This window comes from Pezoporus occidentalis, unplaced genomic scaffold (assembly GCF_034315485.1).
Source record: "Pezoporus occidentalis ecotype Australia unplaced genomic scaffold, CSIRO_AGI_Poc_V1 ctg11, whole genome shotgun sequence".
Classification (NCBI taxonomy): Eukaryota; Metazoa; Chordata; class Aves; order Psittaciformes; family Psittacidae; genus Pezoporus; species Pezoporus occidentalis.
Window position 1 is genome coordinate 10,373,381 of NW_026912886.1, and position 21,255 is coordinate 10,394,635.

Below are 21,255 nucleotides of genomic sequence, written 5' to 3' on the forward strand. Positions count from 1 at the left end.
GACGTCATCGGAAGGGAGGGAAGGGGAGGAGGAGAAGGATGAAGGAGAAGGGGGGGGGGGGGGGGGGGGGGGGAAGAGGAACGCGATTCCCCTCCACAGCAAAAGTCCCCGAGCGCCCATGGCAACAGATTGCAAATGTCACTGCGCATCAGACGGGCTGCACCCCCCTCCATCATCGGGTAACACGGGAGGGGACACGCGGTGTCACATTATGGTGGGTTACGGTGGGTATAGGGCTGTCACCCCATGGGTGACACGAGGGGGGGGGTGACAAGGCTGTCACCCTGTGATGGGTGTACGGTGGGGTATAGGGCTGGGGGGGCGGGACGACACACACAGGGGTGTCATCCCGTGGTGGTGGGTGCATTGTGGGGGGACAGGGCTGTCACGCCATGCACGGAGCTGGCTGTGGGCTAAGCTTATCGAGCTCTTACCATGGGATAGCTTGGACACCCTGCTGCAGTGGGTGATGCTGTCTCTCTGCCTGTCCCCTGTGCTTAGGGGATCCCCATTATCCAGTAGTGGCACCCCTATGTGAGCAACCCAGGAAGATGGGGCACTCCAGTGAGCCCCCACCTCCTGCCCCTGGAGTTCTGCCTGCACTGTGCAAAGGCCAGGAGAGTTTTGGGAGGTGTTTGAAGCAGATCTTGCCTTCAAGCAGAGAAATGACAAACCCAAGAACAGGAAACCCATGGACTCCAGACCCGCAGACCCCATTCTGATGGTGGTGATCACATTGGAGCCCCTCAGTCCCACTTCAAAAACAGCCTCTGATGCCAGTTAAAACCAGCGCAGGTTTTAAGGACAGGACCTTTTCATCCCATTTATAAAGCCATGTGTATGTGGTTCCCCATCCAAAACTCTGCAAACATGAACAGAGTCACTGCCCAGTCTTGGGGAAGATCTAAATATGGAATTGCATCCTTTTTTTTCCTTGGGAAAATGGGAGACATCCAAGGTCTCCTTCTGTTCCCTTTGCTCTTTTCTCACACCAGCAGGAGTTTCCCCCTCTGAAGTTTGTTGCTACCACTGCTAGGATGCTTCACCCTAAAAACACCCCATGGAAGCAGCCAGTTCCTGCAGAGTGGCCATGGGGATGCACAGGCAGGGCTTGGGGAGGACTCAAGGCTGAAGCCTTCCTCCCCACACTGGGCTCTTGTACATATTTCACCCTCATTTTATTATCTTAAAAGCAACTGGGTTTTATTTTCCCCACCCTTGGCACAGTGGGGAAGTCAACAGCAACCAAGCTCTGTGGCCATGGGAGGGGAATAGTGATGCTCAGGACATGGAGGGTTTTTCTTCCTCCACAAGCATCCCTGCAAGGGGACAATCCAGCTTTTCCCCACAGTGATTTCATGCTGGGGGTTGTATCTGGCTGACGGTGCATCACCCTCCATGTGATCTCCCCAGCACTGTTGTCCTTACACACCCTCTCCAATCCTGGGAAAACAGCCATGGGATCCAGAGCTGGGAGGCTCTTGGGAAACAGCCAAGGAACAGCAGAAGGGTCCTGGCTTCAGGAATGGCAGAAATCCTCCAAACCAGCCTGAATGGGCTGAGATTTATTGTTTTCCTTTTTAACCCACTTTCTGCCTCTGGAATAACGGGCTGGATGTGGATGTGGCACTGGCAGAGGGTGTTGCGGCTCGTGATACCCTCCAGTGCTGAGGCTCATTGTGAAGGCACAGAGCATGCTGCTGCAGTGGAGGTAAGGGACTTCCACCAAAACCAACCCAATGAGACCCAAAGCCATTGACCTGTGAGGCTGGAGGAGCCCAGTAACCCTCATATCCATCCCAGCAACCTCTGGACCAACCCCACTAACCCCTGTGCCAGTGCTCTGGGCTGGGGTTTGCCATCTCCCCCTGGCCTGGGGGTTTGCAAAGGGACACCCCACTGTCCCCTAGCAGACAGTGATGGGGACAGTGATGTGTCCCCCACTGCTGGGCCCCCAAGGGGTGGCACAAAACACTGCAGAGGTGGGAAATAGCAGCTGGTGAAGTATCCCAGGAGCTCTGAGCCTTCAGCATCCACCTCAATGGATGCTCCCCAGGGAGCCAGGACTAACTTCGCCCCCAGCCTCATGCCCACAATGAGCTTTATTGCATGTGATGCAAACCCTGCTAAGGGATGAAACCGCTTCAAGTGAGGGTCCCCGGGCCCCCTCCTCAGCACCGTGGGGGCTGTGGCTGTGGGGATACTCTGGTAATGAAGTTATTAGCTCCGGAAGCGTTAATTGCAGGTGTGTTAATGGCTCTTTTGTCCAGCGAGTTGTCTTTCACTGTGTGTGCGTGCGCCGGGCGGTTGTTTTGCTGCCAGCTGCTGTGTGGTTGGATGCTCTTTGGTATTTAGTTTGATCCTATTAAGGTGGATCTCAATTAATTAGGCAGCAGGCAGAGACAAAGAGAGGCGCTGGGGCCATTCATTTTAGTCTTGTCATCGCGCCTCCTGCCACTGGGAGAGAGGAAATGGATGCAGGGTATGGCTGGTGGGCATGAAAATGTGGGAGATGGGAATGGGGCAGGCAGGTGGGGTGGCAGCCACAAGGATCCCCCAGGGACCCCTTCCTGCTGCATGGAAATGCCAGGCAGGCTGCCTTCCCTATCCCTGCGGAAGGCAGTTGGGGACATCCAAGCCACATCCCCTGGGATATAGGAGTCCTGCTCCACCCCAATACCCTGAATCATCCCATGAAACACATGGAGGATCCCTGGGAATTTCAACAGCTTCGGTGCAGCAGGAGCACCCCTCTCCATCCTGATGCTATTAGTGCTGTGTCCCTGTGGGGCCACCCGCCCCACAGGAAGGAGATGCACCCATCAGGCTCTCTGGCATCCCGGTTTGAGCATCCCACCCCCTGCTCCCTGCTCCCAGCTCCTGCACCCGCTGATGGAATGGCTCCAGGTGCTAGCGTGGCAGCTCAACCCCTGTGAGAGGCCAGCTAATGGATCTCAAGGGCCCCCCTGACATTCCTCCTCCCTTCCCTTTGAAGGACAAAATGCCCCTCGGAGCTGTTCTCGCTGCCGGCTGCTAATGCGGGGGGCGCAAAGGGGGATGCTGCTGAAAGCCTGGGAGAGCAGAAAGCTTTCAAGCTCCTTGGAAAGCCTGAAGGGGTGCCCAGGGGTGACCCCAATCTCTGCCGCTGGTGCTGGGGGCGAGGTGTCGGGGTGCTGATACCCTGGAGTGCTCCAGTGCAGGGATTCGGGGTGCCTGGGGATGGAGAGGTTTGGGATGCTCAAGGCATGGGGGGTGTCAGGGGGCATTGGGGTGTGGGATAGGGGTGAGGGATGGTGCAGGGGGCTTTGGGATGGTTGGATGGGGATTCAGGGAGTACTGGGATGGGGTGGAGGATGGGTGCAGGGTCGGTGACCGGGGTGCAGGGAGAGGGGTGAAGGATGAGTGCAGGGAGTTGATCAGGCTGCTGAGTGGGTGCTGGGTTTCAGGGGGTGCCAGATGGGTGCAGGGTGGGTTCTGGATGAATGCGGGATGGGTGCAGCGTGGGTTCTGGATGGGTGTCCGGGCTCGCCCCGCAGTGTTCCCTCCTTCCCGCTAGGGGGCAGAGGCTCCCCGTTCCGCTGACACTCTGGCCAGCTGCGGCCCGCCTCGCTGTTCCGGAAGCGGAAGTCGGGCGGGTGATCCCCTCTCGCTGCCGTAGTCGTGCGGTGGCGGGAAGATGGCGGCGGCCATGGCGTGAGCGGCGGGACCCAGCGCTGGGCCCGGCGGTGAGCGCGGTGCGGCCTGGCCTTCTGCCGGCCCGGGGACCCCCTCTGCTCTCCCGGCCAGCGGGAGGGCGGCTGGGAGCCCCGAGGGGGTTCCCTGGAGCTCGGGGTCCCCCCAGAGCCGCCGGGACTCGGAGCTCCCTGTGGGCCCCTGGCAAGCAGGCCCGCTCGCCTCCCGGTGCCCTCGCCTGTGCCCCAGCACCCTCCGTGCTCTCCAGGCAGCCCTCTCCCGGTGCCTGTCAGCCAGTAGGTCTGTGGGTTATCCGCGGCTCTCTGGATACCCTCCCCCTTGCCTGCGGGCTCCCTTCATTCCCTTAGTGCTCCCCTGTGCCTGTCCCGTGCATCTGTCCCGTTCCAGTTCCCCCTGTGTTTTGCTCTTCATTAGGCAGGTTTGCAGGTACTATCACCCCTCAGTGCACTGGGGTCACCTCTGTGCTCCTCCCCATTTCCCCTGCCATTGAGGTCTTTTTCCCAGATTCTCCCCTTAGTGTCTTCCTGTTTCATCTCTCCCTTCCCCAAAGTGGGACTGTATCTCTCAGCCAACTCCACTGGGTGCTATAGGGCTTTCCACCAGCCTATCCATGCAAGCAGGTCCCCAGCACCGTGCATTCTACCCCCATTTCTGTGTGGTTCCGCAGCACATGTGTGCTCTCTTCCCTTCAGGGTGAAGATGAAGTAGAGCTCTGACCATGGACCATGATGCCCCCACAATCAGGCCCCGCCGCATCCAGAACCAGAACGTCATCCACCGCCTGGAGCGCCGCCGGATCAGCTCGGGGAAAGCCGGCACCCACTGGCACCAGGTCCGTGTCTTCCACCAGAACGTCTTCCCCAACTTCACCGTGGTCAACGTGGAGAAGCCGCCCTGCTTCTTGCGCAAGTTCTCCCCTGATGGCCGCTACTTCATCGCCTTCTCCTCTGACCAGACCTCTCTGGAGATCTATGAGTATCAGGGCTGCCAGGCAGCAGAAGACCTCCTGCAGGGCTATGAGGGGGAGATCCTGGCCAACGGCAACGACCAAAGATCTGTCAACATCCGCGGGCGGCTCTTCGAGCGCTTCTTTGTCCTGCTCCACATCACCAATGTGGCCTCCAACGGGGAGCACTTGAACCGGGAGTGCAGCTTGTTCACTGACGACTGCCGGTACGTGATCGTGGGCTCTGCCGCGTACCTCCCCGAGGAGCCTCACCCTCCCTTCTTCGAGGTCTACCGCAACAGCGAGTCCGTGACCCCTAATCCCCGCTCCCCCCTGGAGGATTATTCCCTGCATATCATAGACCTCCACACGGGCAGACTTTGTGACACACGGACTTTCAAATGTGACAAAGTCATCCTGTCTCACAACCAGGGGCTGTACCTCTATAAGAACATCTTGGCCATTCTCTCTGTGCAGCAACAGACGATTCATGTCTTTCAAGTCACACCTGAGGGTACGTTCATCGACGTACGGACGATTGGCCGCTTCTGCTACGAGGATGATCTCCTAACGCTGTCTGCGGTGTATCCCGAGGTGCAGCGGGACACTCAGACGGGGATGGCCAACCCCTACAAAGAGCCCTTCATAAACTCTTTGAAGCACAGACTGCTGGTATACCTGTGGAGAAGGGCCGAGCAGGATGGAAGCGCCATAGCAAAAAGAAGGTTCTTCCAGTACTTCGATCAGCTGAGGCAGCTCCGCATGTGGAAGATGCAGCTTTTGGATGAGAACCATCTCTTCATCAAATACACCAGTGAAGATGTGGTCACGCTGCGGGTGACAGACCCTTCCCAGGTACTGCAGCCTCTTCAGGCTGCTTGTTGCTTTGAGCAGCTCAAGTGTGTGCAGTGCTGTGGGTTGTGCTTCATAGCTGAGCGTGTGAGTGTTGTTTAGGCTACTCAGTACTTCATTCTTGTGTGAACATCTGATACCTCTGATACTGAACAACTTTCATAGCTTTTGCTCTCATAATTGCACTGCTTCCTTCTCAACTAAAAATGAGAGAGAAGACATTTGATGTGTCGTGGAGTCCCCTTTCTCCAGGGATTGTTCCCCTTGCTCACAGATGCAGTACAAGCCTCTTCCCCTCCCAGATCCCCAGCTGATTAATTTTTTAGCTGGTGTTTCAGGTAGTACACTTTGGTTGCAGAGGCAGCCTCTCTGTTCTCTCATGTATCTTCAGGCATGTTTTTCAAATAGAATAGTCTTCATTTTTCCCCAGTAGAATTCCCTTTTCTGTTCTGCCTACGCGCTCACTCTTTCAAGCTTCAGTGAGTTAGTATTTATCTCTCCAAATTGGAGTATCAGCTTTTAGATCTATTTAATGTGCCAATTGCTTCTCCTTTCAGCTTAGTACTAAAAAAGTCAAATCAGGGCACATGTAGCTCAGTCAGTGCTGGGTCCCTCCAGACCTTTCACCATGCCCCAGGCTGATCATCTCTTTCACTACTGTTAGAGCTCTGGTCAGGTTTTGAGCTCTGTGAAGCTCAGAAGCATGGTTTATTAGCTTGTTCTGTTCCTTTAATCCACTTGGTTTTGATTCTGTTGAGGGTATTTAGTAAGAATTCATAATAAATCTGCAGTGCTGCATGTAGGTCTGACTGTTCCCAGATGTTTGGTTTTATTTCATACCCTTTTCTCCCTTCCTGTCTTTGCCAGATCCAGGATTTAGCTCCTAGAAGAAACAAACAGTAGTTCTTTGTGTGTTGTCATAATCTCATTCTTCCTGGAAGATAATTGGCTCTCTTTATTTTTCTCTTATGTGGTGTTTGGGAGAGCTGCTTTGGGAGGGAATAGGTTACGGTGTAATCTGTTCAGCTTTACACATTGTGTAAAACTGTGCATCTGCCTCAAAAACATTAAAGCTTTGTGGAAGTGGCCTGCAGCTTTGTGCTCTTTGCTGGTATGTGGAACAGTGCTCCTCACCTGACGTCTGTGGCTGGCTCAGCTCTGCCCTGCACTGTGGTTACCAGGGCTGCTGCGCCCAGTTTGCTGGAGCTCCAGACTCTCTTCACCCAAAGGTTACTTGAAGGTGCAGATTGTGGTTGGTTTGTGGTGTTCTCGGGCAGTGTGTTTTATGCTGGAGGAAGGAACCTCAGTTCTTTCAGGAGATAATTCCAGATGTAGAGCAGGCTCCACAGACCTGCCTGAACGTAGGCTTTGTGTTAGGACATCCTGAACAAAGAAAACCTGGCTCACAATATACCGAAAGCTCCAATTTTTCTTTTGTCTGTCAGAGAAGAACATGAGGTTTCATCCAGTTTCAGGCTCCTCTCTTCTCTCTGGCTTCTCTACCAAGAAGGTTGAAGAAGGTGCTGTTTGTGCTTTATATTGTCAGGGTCTGTATGGAATCCTTCAGGATTGCTTGTGTATGTAGCTTGGGGTTTGGTTGTTCCAGGCTTGTGTTGATAGACTTGGCAGCCTTGCTGTGTAATTTCTGCCACTTGATTTCTGCTGCCTCTGCTGTGATGATGGTTTTTGCCTGTGTTGCAGGTGCTGCTAAAGAGCAGTTGAAGGTAGTTTCTCTGGTCAGGGGCATCCTGCGGATGTGTCTATGTGTTAACCTGGCAAAGGAACTTTTTATTTAAGGTTATCCCTGCAATCTCCAATGATGTAAATAGTTTTTTCTTCTGCTGTCTCCTCTTATTTTGTCTCTTCTGCAGCCCTGTATTTCAGAAGGGCTTTCCTTTCCTCAGGCAGTAGTTGAGTGAGTAACCTCATGTAGAGCTCTTCATTTGGATGTGTGGGGGCTGGATTGTATTAGCACAAGTTATTTTGGGGCTGTAAACCAAACAAACCTTGGGAGATTTGCAGGTGGGAGGGTGGGCAGAGTGCCTGTATCATCCCTGAGCACTTCTTGGGAGCGGAAGGTGAAGCAGTTAGATAATTGTCTTTATTGACAGAAGATTTAACCAGGTATGTGTGCAGGTACCATGGGAATTGGTTACCTTTGAAGTCGGGGCAGGTTCTTGCTTTAGGGTGCTGGGTTGTTAGCACTCGTGTCTCTAATGAATGCTACATTTGATCAAGGATTAAATGTGCCCTGTGCCAATGGGATGGGAACCTTGTCTCCCTTTGATGTACCTTCAGTAATGCAATGTCACCGTCTTCATAGAATCACAGAATAGTTCGGGTTGGAAGGGAAATTAAAAATCTTCAAGTTCCAATCCCTGCTGCTGGCAGGAACACCTTCCACTAGAGCAGGTTGCTCCAAGCCCCTGTGTCCAACCTGGCCTTGGACACTGCCAGGGATAGGGCAGCCACAGCTTCTCTGGGCACCCTGTGCCAGTGCCTCAGCACCCTCCCAGGGAGGAGCTTCTGCCTAAGAGCTCATCTCAGTCTCCCCTCTGTCAGAATCACAGAATCAGAATCACAGAATCACTGGGGTTGGAAGGGACCTCTGGAGATCATCTAGTCCAACCCACTGTCAAGATTCACTTCTTGAAGTATAGTAAGGTGTCATGTCAAGGCTTCTGGGATTCAGAGAAAAATTTCCCCCTATTCCATCTTCCCTATTCGTATGCTTTGTACTAGGGCAGTCAAAAAAGTTATTGTGCTGTGAATTCCCAAAATCCAGCCTAATGTTACAGCTTCTCTTTTTGCAATGTTTAGGCAGATGCCCGTATGAAATCGTGCAACTCTGATGGGATGATGCTGGACAAGGTGCTTTGACATCTAGTCTAGGTCATTCATTGCCTGGAAAGATTGGACGAGATGATCTTTCAGGGCCCTTCCAACCTGCTACTCTATGGTTCTATGACCCTGTGTGTGTAAACTACACCGCCTCTGTGCAGATGCGGTACGCCGAGGGGCAGAGTAGGTGCGATGGCAGTGTAACGTACAGGCAGCGCAATTGGATGACTAAGAAATAACAGAAGGTTAAAGCCATTCCCCTTGTCCTGTCCCTACAGGCCCTTGTAAAAAGATCCTTCTCCAGATTTCTTTTGGGCTCCCATTAGGTACTGGAAGACTGTCATAAGGTGTCCTCGGAGCCTTCTCTTCTCCAGGCTGAACAAGCTCAGCTCTCAGCCTGGCTCCAGAGCAGAGCTGCTCCGGCCCTTGGAGCATCTTCATAGCCTCCTCTGGACTTGCTCCAACATCTCCATGTCCCTCTTGTGTTGGAGTCCCCAGAGCTGGACACAGGACTGCATGGGGGGGTGGATCTCAGAGGGGAGTAGAGGGGAGAAAAACAGCTCCTTTGACCTGTTGCTCATGCTCCTTTTGATGCAGCACAGCACATGCGGGGTTTTGGGGCTGTGAGTGCACATTGCTGGGACATGCAGAGCTTCTCGTCAACCAGCACCCCTTCTCCTCAGGGCTGCTCTCAATCTATTCTCTGCCCAGTCTATTTATGCTTGGGATTGTCCTGACCCAGGTGCAGGACTTTGCCTTGTTGCCATGAAACACTGCCATTGCCAATCTGCAGCATGGTTCCGGAGCCTTCTTGCACAAGAATGTTGTCATTAAAAAGAAGCCATTAATGTCTTTCAGTTTTTAATTTCTGTACTGGCAGAGCATGGAGGTCACAACTCCTTGTGGGCAGTGCTTTAGTGCACAGTACACTAAAAATGCTCATCTCTGTGGGATGGAAATATTAAAAAGAGGAAGAAAATGTATGTCTGAAAAACTAATTTGTGGCCAGCTAGCTCTGGATTTAAGATCATTTTGTCAGCAGGAAAGTTAAATTTGGCACTTTAGAAAGCATTTTGCGTTTGGTGGAGGGCAGAGGAAGAGAAAACAGGAGCATTGACATCCAATTCAAGTTGAAAATTGGAAGTCCATTAAGTTTTCTTCATAAATAATCACAGTTAAAGGTGGATAATTTGGTACCTGTGGAGGCATGGATGAAGGCAGAATGGATTAGTGTGGGGATGTGGGATTCTCCTGCCCTGCAAAGACATTTGGGTAGGGTCTGTGGTGTCAGGTGGGGATAAGGAGGGGACAGCTTCCCCTGGGTAACCTCTGCCTCTCTTCCCAGCCTTCGTTCTTCGTTGTGTACAACATGGTGACCACAGAGGTTATTGCTGTCTTCGAGAACACATCTGACGAGCTGCTGGAGCTGTTTGAGAACTTCTGTGACCTGTTCAGGAACGCCACCCTGCACAGCGAGGCCGTCCAGTTCCCCTGCTCAGCCTCCAGCAACAACTTTGCCAGGCAGATCCAGCGCCGGTGAGCCTATTCGGAGCATGCTTTATCCCACATAGACATGCGCTCAACCCCATCAGCTGAAGGCCAGTATCAAATAACAACAGCAACCCTGAGAAAACCAGTTCCTTTAGTTGCATGGGTGTTGCTTGGACATGGCTCATCTTGCAGCCTTGTGCATCTGGTTTGATATTCCACAGCATCTGTCTCATTGCATTAAGGAGCAAAGCAGCGGCAATCCAGTGCATAGAAGAAGGAAGGGGAGTTTTGAGGGAAAAATATTTCAGGCCCTCCTGGAGCAGTAACTTCTGGAGGTTATTAAAGCCCAGTAGCTTAGGTCCCTGAAGATAAGATTTGTCAAGATGCTAATTGCCAAGTGGCATTCTCTGAATTTAGTGTGTATCAAACTGTTCTGTAGCATTTTCTACAACATCAGCCCACAGGACTGTGGCTCTCATCAAACTGTTAGGAGAAAGGAAGCTCCTCTGATTAGGCCTATTGTGGGAGCTGAGCAAAACATCAAAATAACCTGGATTTCTAGAATGTACTTCAGTTGTCGGATGTGGTTTTAATGAGGCAGAGTGTGTTATTTCTCTTGGAATATATTTTTATGTGACTCAGGGTGTTTTGTTCTTCCAGTGGCTTGTTTCACATCATCCAAAGTACTTGGCAACCACTTCTGGGCACGAAGCTTCTGTTGATTTTAGGTTGACGTCACATAAGTTAGAGGAAGTTGACTGTGTCTGTAACTTTCTAAAGCTGCCTGTCAGGAAATCCATAGTGCTTAGTGGGAGAGGAGAGAATGAGAGAGCCCACTGCAGACACCCAAAGAGCAACTCCTGCCTTCTGTTAAAATAGAGAGGAGAATCTTTTCATCCTCTTAGCTACAAGGGTCTTTAACAGGAGTGCTTATCTTCCACAGCAGAGTATAATAGAGCATAGGCCACAGTGAGGTGGCTTTTGGCTGTGTGTTTCTGGCCAAGTGGAAGTGTTTTACCCTCCTTGATGTATGACATCTGTGCAGCCGATCTGATTGTTCTTGCACATAGAAAGCTCCAATTTTACTTGGAAAGGAAATCCAGCCTCTGTTCATCTCTCCACCAGGAAGAACTTTCAGCTCAGTGGAGTTTCTGAAGAGCTTTAGGTTTCCTCTCAGGGTTCTTCCTCATCTCAGGTTTTTCCCTTTATGCATTTCAGACATAGTGGCTATGTCAACATTAAGGGCTCAACTGTTACTGTGAAACCCTCTGGCTTTTGCTTATGCTGTTTCCAGGCTTCATGGTAGAACTTGGATTGGCTGATAAGCTGCTAATCCATCTCTCTCTGTTTCTGATCCTGTTCATTTCCTGCACTGCAGAGCAGCTGGGGCCAGGCACAGTCTTCTGCTTCTGTCAGTTTGGACTTTCAGAGCAGAAACAGTAATGATGAGAGAGGATAAAAAGGTCACCAGGTCTGTGTGCTTGAATCCCTGTGATACATCTTTGGAAATGAGCTGGTTTAGTTCTTACACTGCTGCTGCTTTTCCTTCCCTATCAGTTTTCCTCCTTGTTTATTTGAGCTGTGCTGTTCACCTGTGGCCTTTGTGAGTAAAACCTGTTCCTTGGCTTGCTCCAGGTTCAAAGACACTATCGTGAATGCCAAGTACGGAGGGCACACGGAGGCCGTTCGGAGGCTGCTGGGCCAGCTCCCCATCAGCGCCCAGTCCTACAGTGGCAGCCCATACCTCGACCTCTCTCTTTTCAGCTATGATGACAAGTGGGTGTCAGTCATGGAGCGGCCCAAGACCTGCGGGGATCACCCTATAAGGTATGTAACAAGTCAAGAGGCTGTGTGTGAGGAGACCAGAGCCAGTAAATCACTGCCATGCAGCATCATATGTGCAGAGAACTGGGTAGACTGAGGCCTTTCTCTCATGACATCCTTTTACCAGAGGGTTTATTTAGCACAAAGCTTGGCCTCTCTCCTTGTGACAACTGTTTTATCCTGTATATGTAGGAGGGCTCTTCAGGTCTTCTCCATGAGCTGCCTTGGGGAAGGGCTGGGTAGTGAAGCCTGAACCTTTTCCATACGAATGCTCTTGTTCCTCCTCCTCTTCTTGCACTCCTGCTGTTGTGTTTGGGCTGCAGTGTGATATATATGGTTCTGGGTGCCTGCTTTCCTGTGCTGGAAGGATCCTTTTTGAGCACGTGGGTTTAGCTGGCAAGGATGATCTGGTTTATCCTGTGAATAAAATAGTAGCTGGGTTAGGTGATTCTCAGAATGCTCATGGTATTGATTTAGCTATTTTCAGACTTGCCTTATTTACAGTTCTCACGCTGGGAGCTGTACTCCTCTTCATACCCCCCTTCTTTGTGTGGTCTGGAGGAAATCTGCTTCCCTACTAGGAGTTTTAGCCAGGTGTAAGACCATTCTGTGCCTCTTACATCTGAGCCTTTGATACAGGAGTAAGCCCGAGCTTGGGCATAAGGAGGTTTGCAATGCTTCTTGTAGAAACGTACTTATTTTCCTTGGCTGCAGCCATGGCTGCAAGTAGTAGTGGTTAAAAACCCAGTATCTCTGGCCTGAGAGGCACAAAGAGGCTGAGTTCCCCAGGCAAGAATAGTCTTTCCACTTATAGTACTGCCAAAGCAAACCTGTGCTCTGAAAACAAGCGAGCCTTCAATGCCCAAGTGCTTTGTTTAGCAGCTGCACACATGGTGGGGGCTCAGGCAGACTGGGGAGCCCATGCTGGCCGGTTTCCCAACTTTACTTTCATCCATGCATTCTCTAACAGCGGTTTCATGTCTCACCTGGCCCTGACTCAGGTGCTGGGGAACCTCTGCTTATTCCTGCACGCTCAGTTCCCAAATTATGTATATTTAATCGCTTTTTCTGCCCGTATGAGTTGGTTTGATCTCATGCTCCCCTGTTATCTGCAGAGAAAAGCCTGCCCTTTTCCCCCTTGTCATGCCTGATGTTGGGAAAACTTGCAGGGCTGCAGTTGTCTGCCAGCGCCAACCTGTGTATGGCTCCAGCAGACAAAAGAGAGCAAAACCGCAGTCGCAGTCGTTTGCTGTGGTTAAGTCTTTGTAGTAAACAAAGCCAAGTGCCACCTTCCCTCCCTCCCCTGAGCAAACTGGCCCTTCAGAGCCAGAGCTTTTAAAGCTCAAAGCTATGCAGAGTCAATTAGGACTTGAATAGAGGCTCTGAGCTGTGGGGCTCCTGGTTTTTGGCAAGTAAGCAGAAGATGAGGCTCTAACCTTAACCATTCAGGAGCTGAAATGATGCCGCTGTGCTTCTCACATGCAAAACAAAGGGATTAATAAAGTAATGCTGCTGCCTGTTGTGGTTTGAGGGCTTGGAAATGAGGGGCCACCGGATTTGTAATGTAAGGCCTGTAATTGTCTGCAGTGGAAAACCCTTCAGCAGCTCAGGGTGTTAGAATCCATGTGCAGTTTCCTGGCACTGTGTACCAGATAAGAAGGCCTCCATACCTTTTACACGTCGGCTTCAGTACCTCTGTGCACTGTAGCACTTTGACCCTTAGTGCCTTTAGTGCCTTTCTGCATCCCTGAAGGTTCAATTCTCAGCTCGGGCTACTTGAGGGACCAGTGGCTGTTTGCTCCTAGGCAAGAAGGGCTTTAGGTTCTCCATCACTGCCATCTTCCAATATCTTTCCAGGAGACTTTAAGAGATATTCAGTGGGCAAAATGATGGCACTTGTGAGGAAGAGGCTCTAACGTAGCCTTGCCTATAGTAGGGGGTCTCTCAAATCCATCTGGATGGTTAATAAGGAGCCATTTAACCAAAAAAAAATCGGTCTGCAGATGAATCCTCCATTTTCATACAGTCTGAAAAGGCTGGTCTTGCTGTTTCTGTTGACATACAATTTTATATTGCAGTGCCTAATTTATCCCCAGAGTGAGAGCCCATGGAAATGGCCTCTGATTGCAGAGCGCTTTTAAAACTACATTTAAAAATACCAAACTGAGGCCATCTTTGAGATTACAGGGAGCTTCATCTCGAGTAGTAAATTGTTGTGAATTGGGGAGAGAGAGGAGCAGACGGGGGACTGTGCTTTATTTAAAGAATGACCCTCTGCATACCCAGCCTTGTGTAGGAGGGAAAGGGCTTTTTGAAAAGCCAAATACCAAGATTGTGACTCTCTTGCTGGGTTCTTGTGTGCAATTTTCAGGCAGGGCTGGCTGGCACTTTGATTCAGAGGAAGGGAGAGGAGAGTGGCCCTCCAGGAAGAACATGAGGTTCTCAATAGGCTCTGTTGTTAAAATGTGGAGTATTTCTGCTTCTGAAACAGCATTGCCTCTATCTGTCATCACCCGTTCTTCCAGGCTGAAAGCCGACTGCATTGTATTGGTGGCGGGGCGGGGGGGGAATGTGCTCTGAGATTAAAAGCATTCTCGGAGTGAAAACCAGACGAAAAATGCAAAATACTCACATGTACTAAGTGATGATAGAAAAGGAGGCAGCTGGGAGGTGAAATTGCAATGCTGGGAGAGCAGAGAAAATGGGTCTAACGTACTGAGACAACTTCAGGCTGAGGACTTGAGTTAGAGCCCAGCTGCGTGGTGAAGGTACCGCATCCGGAAACCTCCATCACCGCATCCGGAAACCTCCATCACCGCATCCGAAACCTCCACCACAGCCTTGGGGAGTGTGGGGTCATCGCAGAGTCCTGTGTTCCCACAGCAACACAGGATCCTGGTGTTACTTGGGCTCATGTCGGTTACACAGAGAAGGCTCAAGAAGCAGAGAGCTTCTCAGACTCACCTGTCTCTTCAGCAGTGTTTGCCTCATCCACTTGGCAGTGTTTGCTGCGTGCTGAAGCTGTGTTCCAGAGCTCTGCTGTTTGGAGACGTAAATGAGCCTGAGCCACTGGCAGGTTTGTGAGTGACAAGGATGCTAGGCTTCCCTTGACCGCTTCCCTTGCTCTGATTGTTGGATGCAATCCACTAGGTGCTTTCTGCCCAGCCTATTTTGTTAATGCTTTTTATTCTTGATGGAAATCTAAAAGGAACTGCAAAACCCTGGCTGAGCTGCACAGTTCATCTTGGCACCCCTGAGCAGAACTGGATCAAGCTGTTCACCTTCCTTGGCTGAAAGGGAGTGTAGCAGCAGCAAAAAGCCTACCTGGCAGCACTGGGAGAGGGAAGGGGTGCCCTTACATTCACAGTGAAGGCTATTACTAAGGGAAGTAAGCTCAGTTCAGTACAGTATATCTGCCTTAAGGATGAAGGGGAGCAGCTTGCACTAAGTGGATGGAGAGCCAGCACAAGTGGGTTCTGGCCCAAGCTTATTCCCTCTTGTGAAGTCAGTTTTGTCCACCAACATGACAGGCACTGATGATACTAAAATGAAATCAGGCTTCTCTAGACAGTGGAAAACTAGCTGCCCTGAGAGGGACTTGCTGGCCAAGAGCCAGACACCCAGCTGAGGACTTCCTGCCCCTGAGGGAGTACCAGAGCTTGAACAAGGTATTTGTCTCTGTGTATGAAGAGCCCAGATGGCAAAGTCAATAGTTGGGAACAGCCATAATTGACTTTCTCTTCCTTTCAGATTTTACGCTCGTGATTCTGGCCTCCTGAAGTTTGAGATCCAGGCGGGTCTCCTGGGGCGCCCCATCAATCACACCGTGCGGCGCCTGGTTGCGTTCACCTTCCACCCCTTCGAGCCCTTCGCCATCTCGGTGCAGCGCACTAACGCTGAGTACGTGGTGAACTTCCACATGAGGCACAGCTGCACGTAGCATGGCTTGGCTGCTCTTCCTGGGGCTGGGGCTCTGCCACAGGCACACCAAAGCCAGGCACTCGCGCCTTCTAGGAAACCAAACCATCGCTCCTGTCAAGCATCCTGACCTGGGAGCTCTGACCGGCCGGCATCTCGCAGGGCTTCATCTGCCCTAACTCAAGTTAGGCATGGGAATGATTCTTCTCACCCTGTTTGTACCATGGAGGTCCCGCTGCATTAAGCACTGCTGCTGTTCCCTGTTCCTGTTGATGAACAAAGTGTAGCTGAGGTTCCTTTCCTGGTTTCCCAGAGATGCATCCGTTTTCTCTCCTGTTGTAGGTCTCAGGATGGCAAAGCTGGAGTTTTGCACTGCATGTGTGGAGTGCTTCCGTCTGCACCGGTGCTTTGCTGCTTTGTTGAGACAAACATCATAGAGGGAATGGATGGGAGCCATGGGGAGGGCTTAGAAATGCAGCTATCCGTGTTTGTGTCTTCAGTATTAGCAGGGAAATGAAATCCTGTTTTCATCCACACAATCCACTTGTGATTTTAATATGCAAGAGATCAGAAAAAAAATGGTGAGAGAAATCACTGCAACCGAGAGACATGAGGTGCGTTCCTGACTCTTATGCAAGTCACTTAATCTTTGTGCCTTAGTATCTGAAAGCTCCTAAGTGAAAAGTGGTGTGTTAATACCATTAAGCCAGGGCAGCTGCCTGTGTCTCTAATGCATGAGGAGGTGGGCACAGAAGGAAGATCAGTGTCTGGGAAGCATGTGGGGAGCAACAGCAGCTCCTTGCTCACATCAGAAGGGCTTTTCTGCAGCATGGGGGTGAATCCTCACAGCCATTTGCTGCTGAGAGCAAGGGAGACCCAGCTGCTGGCACCCTCCTGTGTGATGGAGTACCAGTGTGGAGAATTAGTAGTATTTGGGTTTGCCCAAAAGAGAGAGAGGAAACCTGAATTAATGTGCATTGCTGCAGGTTTGCAGTTAGGAGATGAGCTTGTTGACTTAGGAGATGAGCTTGTTGATTTAGGTTGCTTACCTATCGCTGTCTGATATGCTGTTCTCTGTGAGAACCTGATTTGCTGTTCCCAGGCTTCAAAGCACAGTTGACTGGTGCATCAGTACTGATTGAACCACTGTGGTGTTTATGCTGCTGATAAAATAAGATCCTGGGTATAGTATTACCTGCCAGCGTGGGCTGGTGAGGATGCTGGCCTGACCTTCTCTTTTAAACATGTTTTTAGTTCTAGGCCAACATTTGGGCTTTCCTGCACACAGGCTTGTTTATGGCTTTGTGCTGCCAGGCACTACACCCATCCCTCTGCATCCATCACGAGCCTGTGGTTGTCCCATTCCTATAGGAGGTATAGAGGGGCATTACAAAATTGGTGCTTATACATGGGAGACCCTCCTACTTTAAAGGACCCTTGGGGATGTCTTGTTTGGACCAAACTGAGATGTGGGTGATGTGTTGTGAAGAACAACATTGAAGTCATGCATGCATTTTGCATGGTGCTGCATAGGAAGAGAACCATGTGGGTTGTTGGTGCTTGCTTAGTATCAAGAGTGGACCTTGTAATGGAGGGTGCTCTGGGCTTCCCTGAATCAGCCTTTACTCTATCTCATGGTACTTCTCTCCTCTCCTGGGTTGCTAAACGTATTTCTAGGGTAAGATACTGTATTTCACCGCTCTCTTCCTTGTGTTTGCACTGTTGGTTTCTCAGGTCTGTCAGGAGCAACTTCAGGGCAGAAGCCTGCTAATAGAGGAGGCGTCAGGCCATGTGTGCTTCAGCTCCAGGTTCCTCTCCATCTAATAACACTATTTGCCAAGGTTTAGGTTTTTATCCTGTGATTTGTTCCTCAAACATTTAGTTAAAGCTCCAAGTGGAGAATCATTTGCACATTGTAGATCGTGGATTTACCTCCTCCTGCACCACTCTCTTATTTGTTCACATTTCCAGTATGAAACTTTTTCTTTTCCAAAGCTTTCAGCAGCTCCATCCAAGACTGAGTTTTCTCCTTGGCATCACAGCCTTGGGAAATCAGTGCTTCCTAAAAGAGCTGTCAGATCCCCATTTAGACTTCTATTTGGTGGCAAAAACACAAACCACTTCATTTCTGAAACCAGAGCTTTTGCCAAATTCAGGCTGTCCTGTGTGAAGCAGAGAGCATGGCATGGATTGTGAGATGCTGAGACATAGAGATCTGTTCTTAGCTCAGCTAGTAAATTGTTCTGTGACTGGGGCAAATCTCCTCCTGCTCCAGCTGGTGTTTTCTTCTCTGTAATGAGGCCAAAAAACCATATTTTTCAGCTTTTGTAAAACCACTTTGAGATTCATGGATAAAAAGTGCTGCCTAAGTGCGAAGTATTTTCTTACTCTGTTTGCAGACAAACTGATTGATCATTCTGGGTACTAATTGCCTGGGAGTAGCACAGCAGATCCTCTGGTCTTGGCTGCTGCCTTTTATATCTACCACAGAGTTAATTTTATTACTGAGATGTATTGAACGAAAAGCTTCTCATGCTTGAAATTTGGATTCTTTTATTGAAGAAACAAGAAGCGTGTGTGGTGGGGAGGGTGGGAGCAAAGGGGAGATCTTTTCTACCTGCTATTTTTTTCCTAGGCTAGGATGAAGATTTGTTAGCAACACAAAAGACAGAAATTGAATAAACACAATTTGTTTTAAGAGCCTCATTTATTGTCTTTGTCTTCCAAAATGTTTAATGGTGCAGATGGGAATTCCTTTGCTAAGAAGGAAATTAGCAGAGGTGTGCCTTGGACTACACAGGCATGTCACATGCACCTCTTCCTGGCATTTGGGATACAAGTGTGCTCAAGGATATTCCTGTCTTTGGGAACATTCCTTTGGTTACTGCAGATTTCTCAAGCTCTTGTTTACGTGAGCTAATGCTGCAGGAGGCATTCTTGGCCTTCAGTTATGTTTTCCCTTTGTATATTATTGCTAGCCCAATTTGTATTTACAGACTCTTCCTTTATTCCATTTATAGCATTTGTCTAACCCTGGGGCTGTTTTCTGCTGATGGTTCATGACCAGAAGATGCCAGCTGAACACACCTTGCTCGGCAGAAGAGCCATCATCTCTCCATGGCTTCTAGGTTGGGCTGAGGCACTCAGATTTCCCACTGTGCACTGCTCCCAGCTTTGCAGAACAACATGTGAATGGCACCTTCCCAGTGTCTGGAATCCCTTTTAAGCTGCTCTGTAACAAGCTTGCAGCATCCCTGTTTGTGTTAGTTCCTCTGAACATCCACATCTGGGACAAGAAATCCACTTTATTTTGAGCCCCACCTCCACTTTCATGTGTGCAGAGCTCTGATGCTTTCCTTTGGAGACCTTGAGCATATCAGAAAGCACTTGAGCCTGTGGCTTTTCAGACAGGCACTAAGTGACGAGGTGATGCTTGACTTGGGAGCCATGTTTGACTGGCAGTAGAATCTATCTTTTGTTACTTCTTGTGCTGCCTTTGCTTTTAAAAAGAAGCAGTAAAAGCAGGACACTTGCAATATTTCTTATATAAACTGCATTGGACAGTGAGCTGCAGAAATCCCATTAGACTCAAACCTCTGTATCCTGTAATGGTGTGTCCCTGCTAAAGACTCCTTTCAATTAACCTTCCAGCACTGAGTGACTGGCCCTGATTTAGCTCCTGATGTTCTCAGTGCACCTGTATGACCTTCCTTTTGCTCAGGTGCTGGTGCTTGTTCTGCTTCCCTTGGTCCTTCTGACCCAGCCAGCACAATCAGATTTCTGATGCTTTAAGAAGTCTATTTGTCTGTCTTCTGTCTGTCCCCTGTCTTGCTGCTTTTCTGCCAGCTTTTCCTGCAGGATCTGGGGGCTATGGGCAGAGAGATGGTAAAGGCTGGATGGCAACGGGAAATGTGGCACTCCAGCAGCTTTCATCCTGTGAACCAGGTGGGTGCATGCTGCAGAGCACATTGATGGTTTTGTGGGCAGGCAACAGGACAGGATTTTGTGGGTTTGCTTTTGCCTTGCTTCCCAAGTTTCAGAGCCCTGGTGATCAATGCATCTGAACCCTCGTGCTTCCCTGTCTTGTTACATGGTTGTAAAAGCTTTTCTGGCCAAGCACTCCTCAGCAGAATGGTGAGGTGACTTTGATTTCTTCAACTTTTCCCCTTGCTCCAGGGCTGCAGGACATGGGCTGAGCTGTGCAAGGTCGGTCAGTGTAGCAGTAACAGCCTGGCACTACCTGCCCACCAGGCTGACACCTCATCAGGCAGCAGCATCTCCTGCTCGAGCCATTTGCTGGCAAAGGTCTGATTTGCCTTTGTTTCTCCCAGGGAAGAGCTATAATGACTGTATAAGGAAAGGAGCTCTCAAGAAAACACCTATGTGGGGAAACCCTGAATTGCGCATTCTTCTTCTAATGTTTTGACATAAAAATACCACACTGGTTTTAGACTGGCTTTTTCCCTCACAGAAATCAAATCCTTTCCTAGGGCACCTTTTATCTGTTGCATCTTGCTGCCGGGGTGGATTGATGTGTATTCTTGGATTTGTGAGGGTGCCAAGGGCACTGAAAGGACTGTTTTAAAGGAGCATGGTAGGAGATGCTCAGTGAGTGCCCAGGGCCCTTGGCAGGTTTTAGGGAGGAGGACCACAGAGAGAGGTGCCTTCTGGGGCAGCTTTGCCAGAGGAGCAGCAGCACTACTACATTTGGCCACTGTAGATGAAATTCCTATAAAACTGCAACAAGGCAATGGCAATTTGTGGGTAACACTGCAAAGCCCTCAGTGTTTTCTGCATTCTGCTTTGTCCAGGTTTGAATGGGAGCTTTTGGAGGAGTTTATTTTCTGTGGGTGACAGAACTAGTGTGAATTCAGCCTTCTTAAAGCAAGGAACATGTTACTTATGCTCTCCATGGCTATCCTCCTCTTTCTCCCCAGTGGCTTTGCAACATGCCAGGCATTGGCTTTGCCTGGAGGACTCCCTGAGCCCCTGCTCTTGGCAGTGCACCATCTGCCTCTGAAAGCTGCACTTGCACAGGTTTCTCTTGCCTTCCAGTGTCCTTCCTCCATTTGGGCATGTTGTGATAGCCTTAGGTACGAAGTCAGAGTGGTGCAAGACAGAGGTGGGTGACCCAGCACCTCATGAACAGGACATTAAAGTTATGTTGGATGAGGATTGTGAGGATGCACTAGTGGGGCTGATACCTGACCCTGGGCCTGAGCTCCAGGGGGATGTGTGGGACTGGCTCTGTGATGGGGGTCACAGGGATGAGAGCCAGGTAAGTGCTAGAGCCGTCCAGCTGCTGTTCAACCTGATTTCAGGGTGTTAATGGGAGCAGCGGGCAGTGCTGCATCGCCCCCAGCATTGCTCCCTGCCTCCCAGCCGGTCATTTGATAGCTCCTCCATGCTTCTCAAAGGCGTAAAATGGAGCGATGCTGGATTAGATGTACCTGCTGCCCTTGGAGCGCTCCGGGAGCTTCGGTCCTCGGCCCTCCCGCCTCCGGCCTGCTGGCGCTGTCGCCACGGCAACGGTGAGAAACAGCCATCCGCATGGAAACGGCCTTGCTGAGCCCAGCAACCAATCTGGGGGGATAATGGATCAAATGGTGAGTTAGGAGAGGTGAGGGGCGCTGGCGGGGAGCCCTAGTCTGTGTCACTGTGCTGAGCCCTCATCCTGTGGGCTACTGCAG

General features: G+C 50.4%; 1 protein-coding gene across 3 annotated transcripts; it reads left to right on the forward strand.

Annotated features, from left to right (window-relative positions):
• The first annotated feature begins 1,250 nt into the window (after positions 1-1,250).
• On the forward strand, positions 1,251-20,022 carry DET1 (DET1 partner of COP1 E3 ubiquitin ligase). Of its 3 annotated transcripts, none has more exons than XM_062630722.1 (5): positions 1,251-1,711; positions 4,386-5,494; positions 9,678-9,868; positions 11,459-11,650; positions 15,398-20,022. In XM_062630722.1, the coding sequence occupies exons 2-5, from the start codon at positions 4,412-4,414 to the stop codon at positions 15,585-15,587; spliced, it is 1,656 nt and encodes a 551-aa protein (XP_062486706.1). In that variant the 5' UTR covers positions 1,251-1,711; positions 4,386-4,411; the 3' UTR covers positions 15,588-20,022. The 3 variants fall into 3 exon arrangements, with proteins under 3 accessions (XP_062486706.1, XP_062486716.1, XP_062486700.1); XM_062630732.1 differs by lacking the exon at positions 1,251-1,711 and adding an exon at positions 3,646-3,725 and having other exon boundaries at positions 18,586-20,022; XM_062630716.1 differs by lacking the exon at positions 1,251-1,711 and adding an exon at positions 3,648-3,725.
• The last annotated feature ends 1,233 nt before the right edge of the window (positions 20,023-21,255 follow it).

Excerpts from the sequence above, each read along its gene's own strand:
- DET1 (XM_062630722.1), top strand. The coding sequence starts at position 4,412 with ATGGACCATGATGCCCCCACAATCAGGCCCCGCCGCATCCAGAACCAG. Across the intron at positions 5,495-9,677 it reads GGGTGACAGACCCTTCCCAG|CCTTCGTTCTTCGTTGTGTA; the intron begins GTACTGCAGCCT and ends CTCTCTTCCCAG. Across the intron at positions 11,651-15,397 it reads TGCGGGGATCACCCTATAAG|ATTTTACGCTCGTGATTCTG; the intron begins GTATGTAACAAG and ends TCTTCCTTTCAG.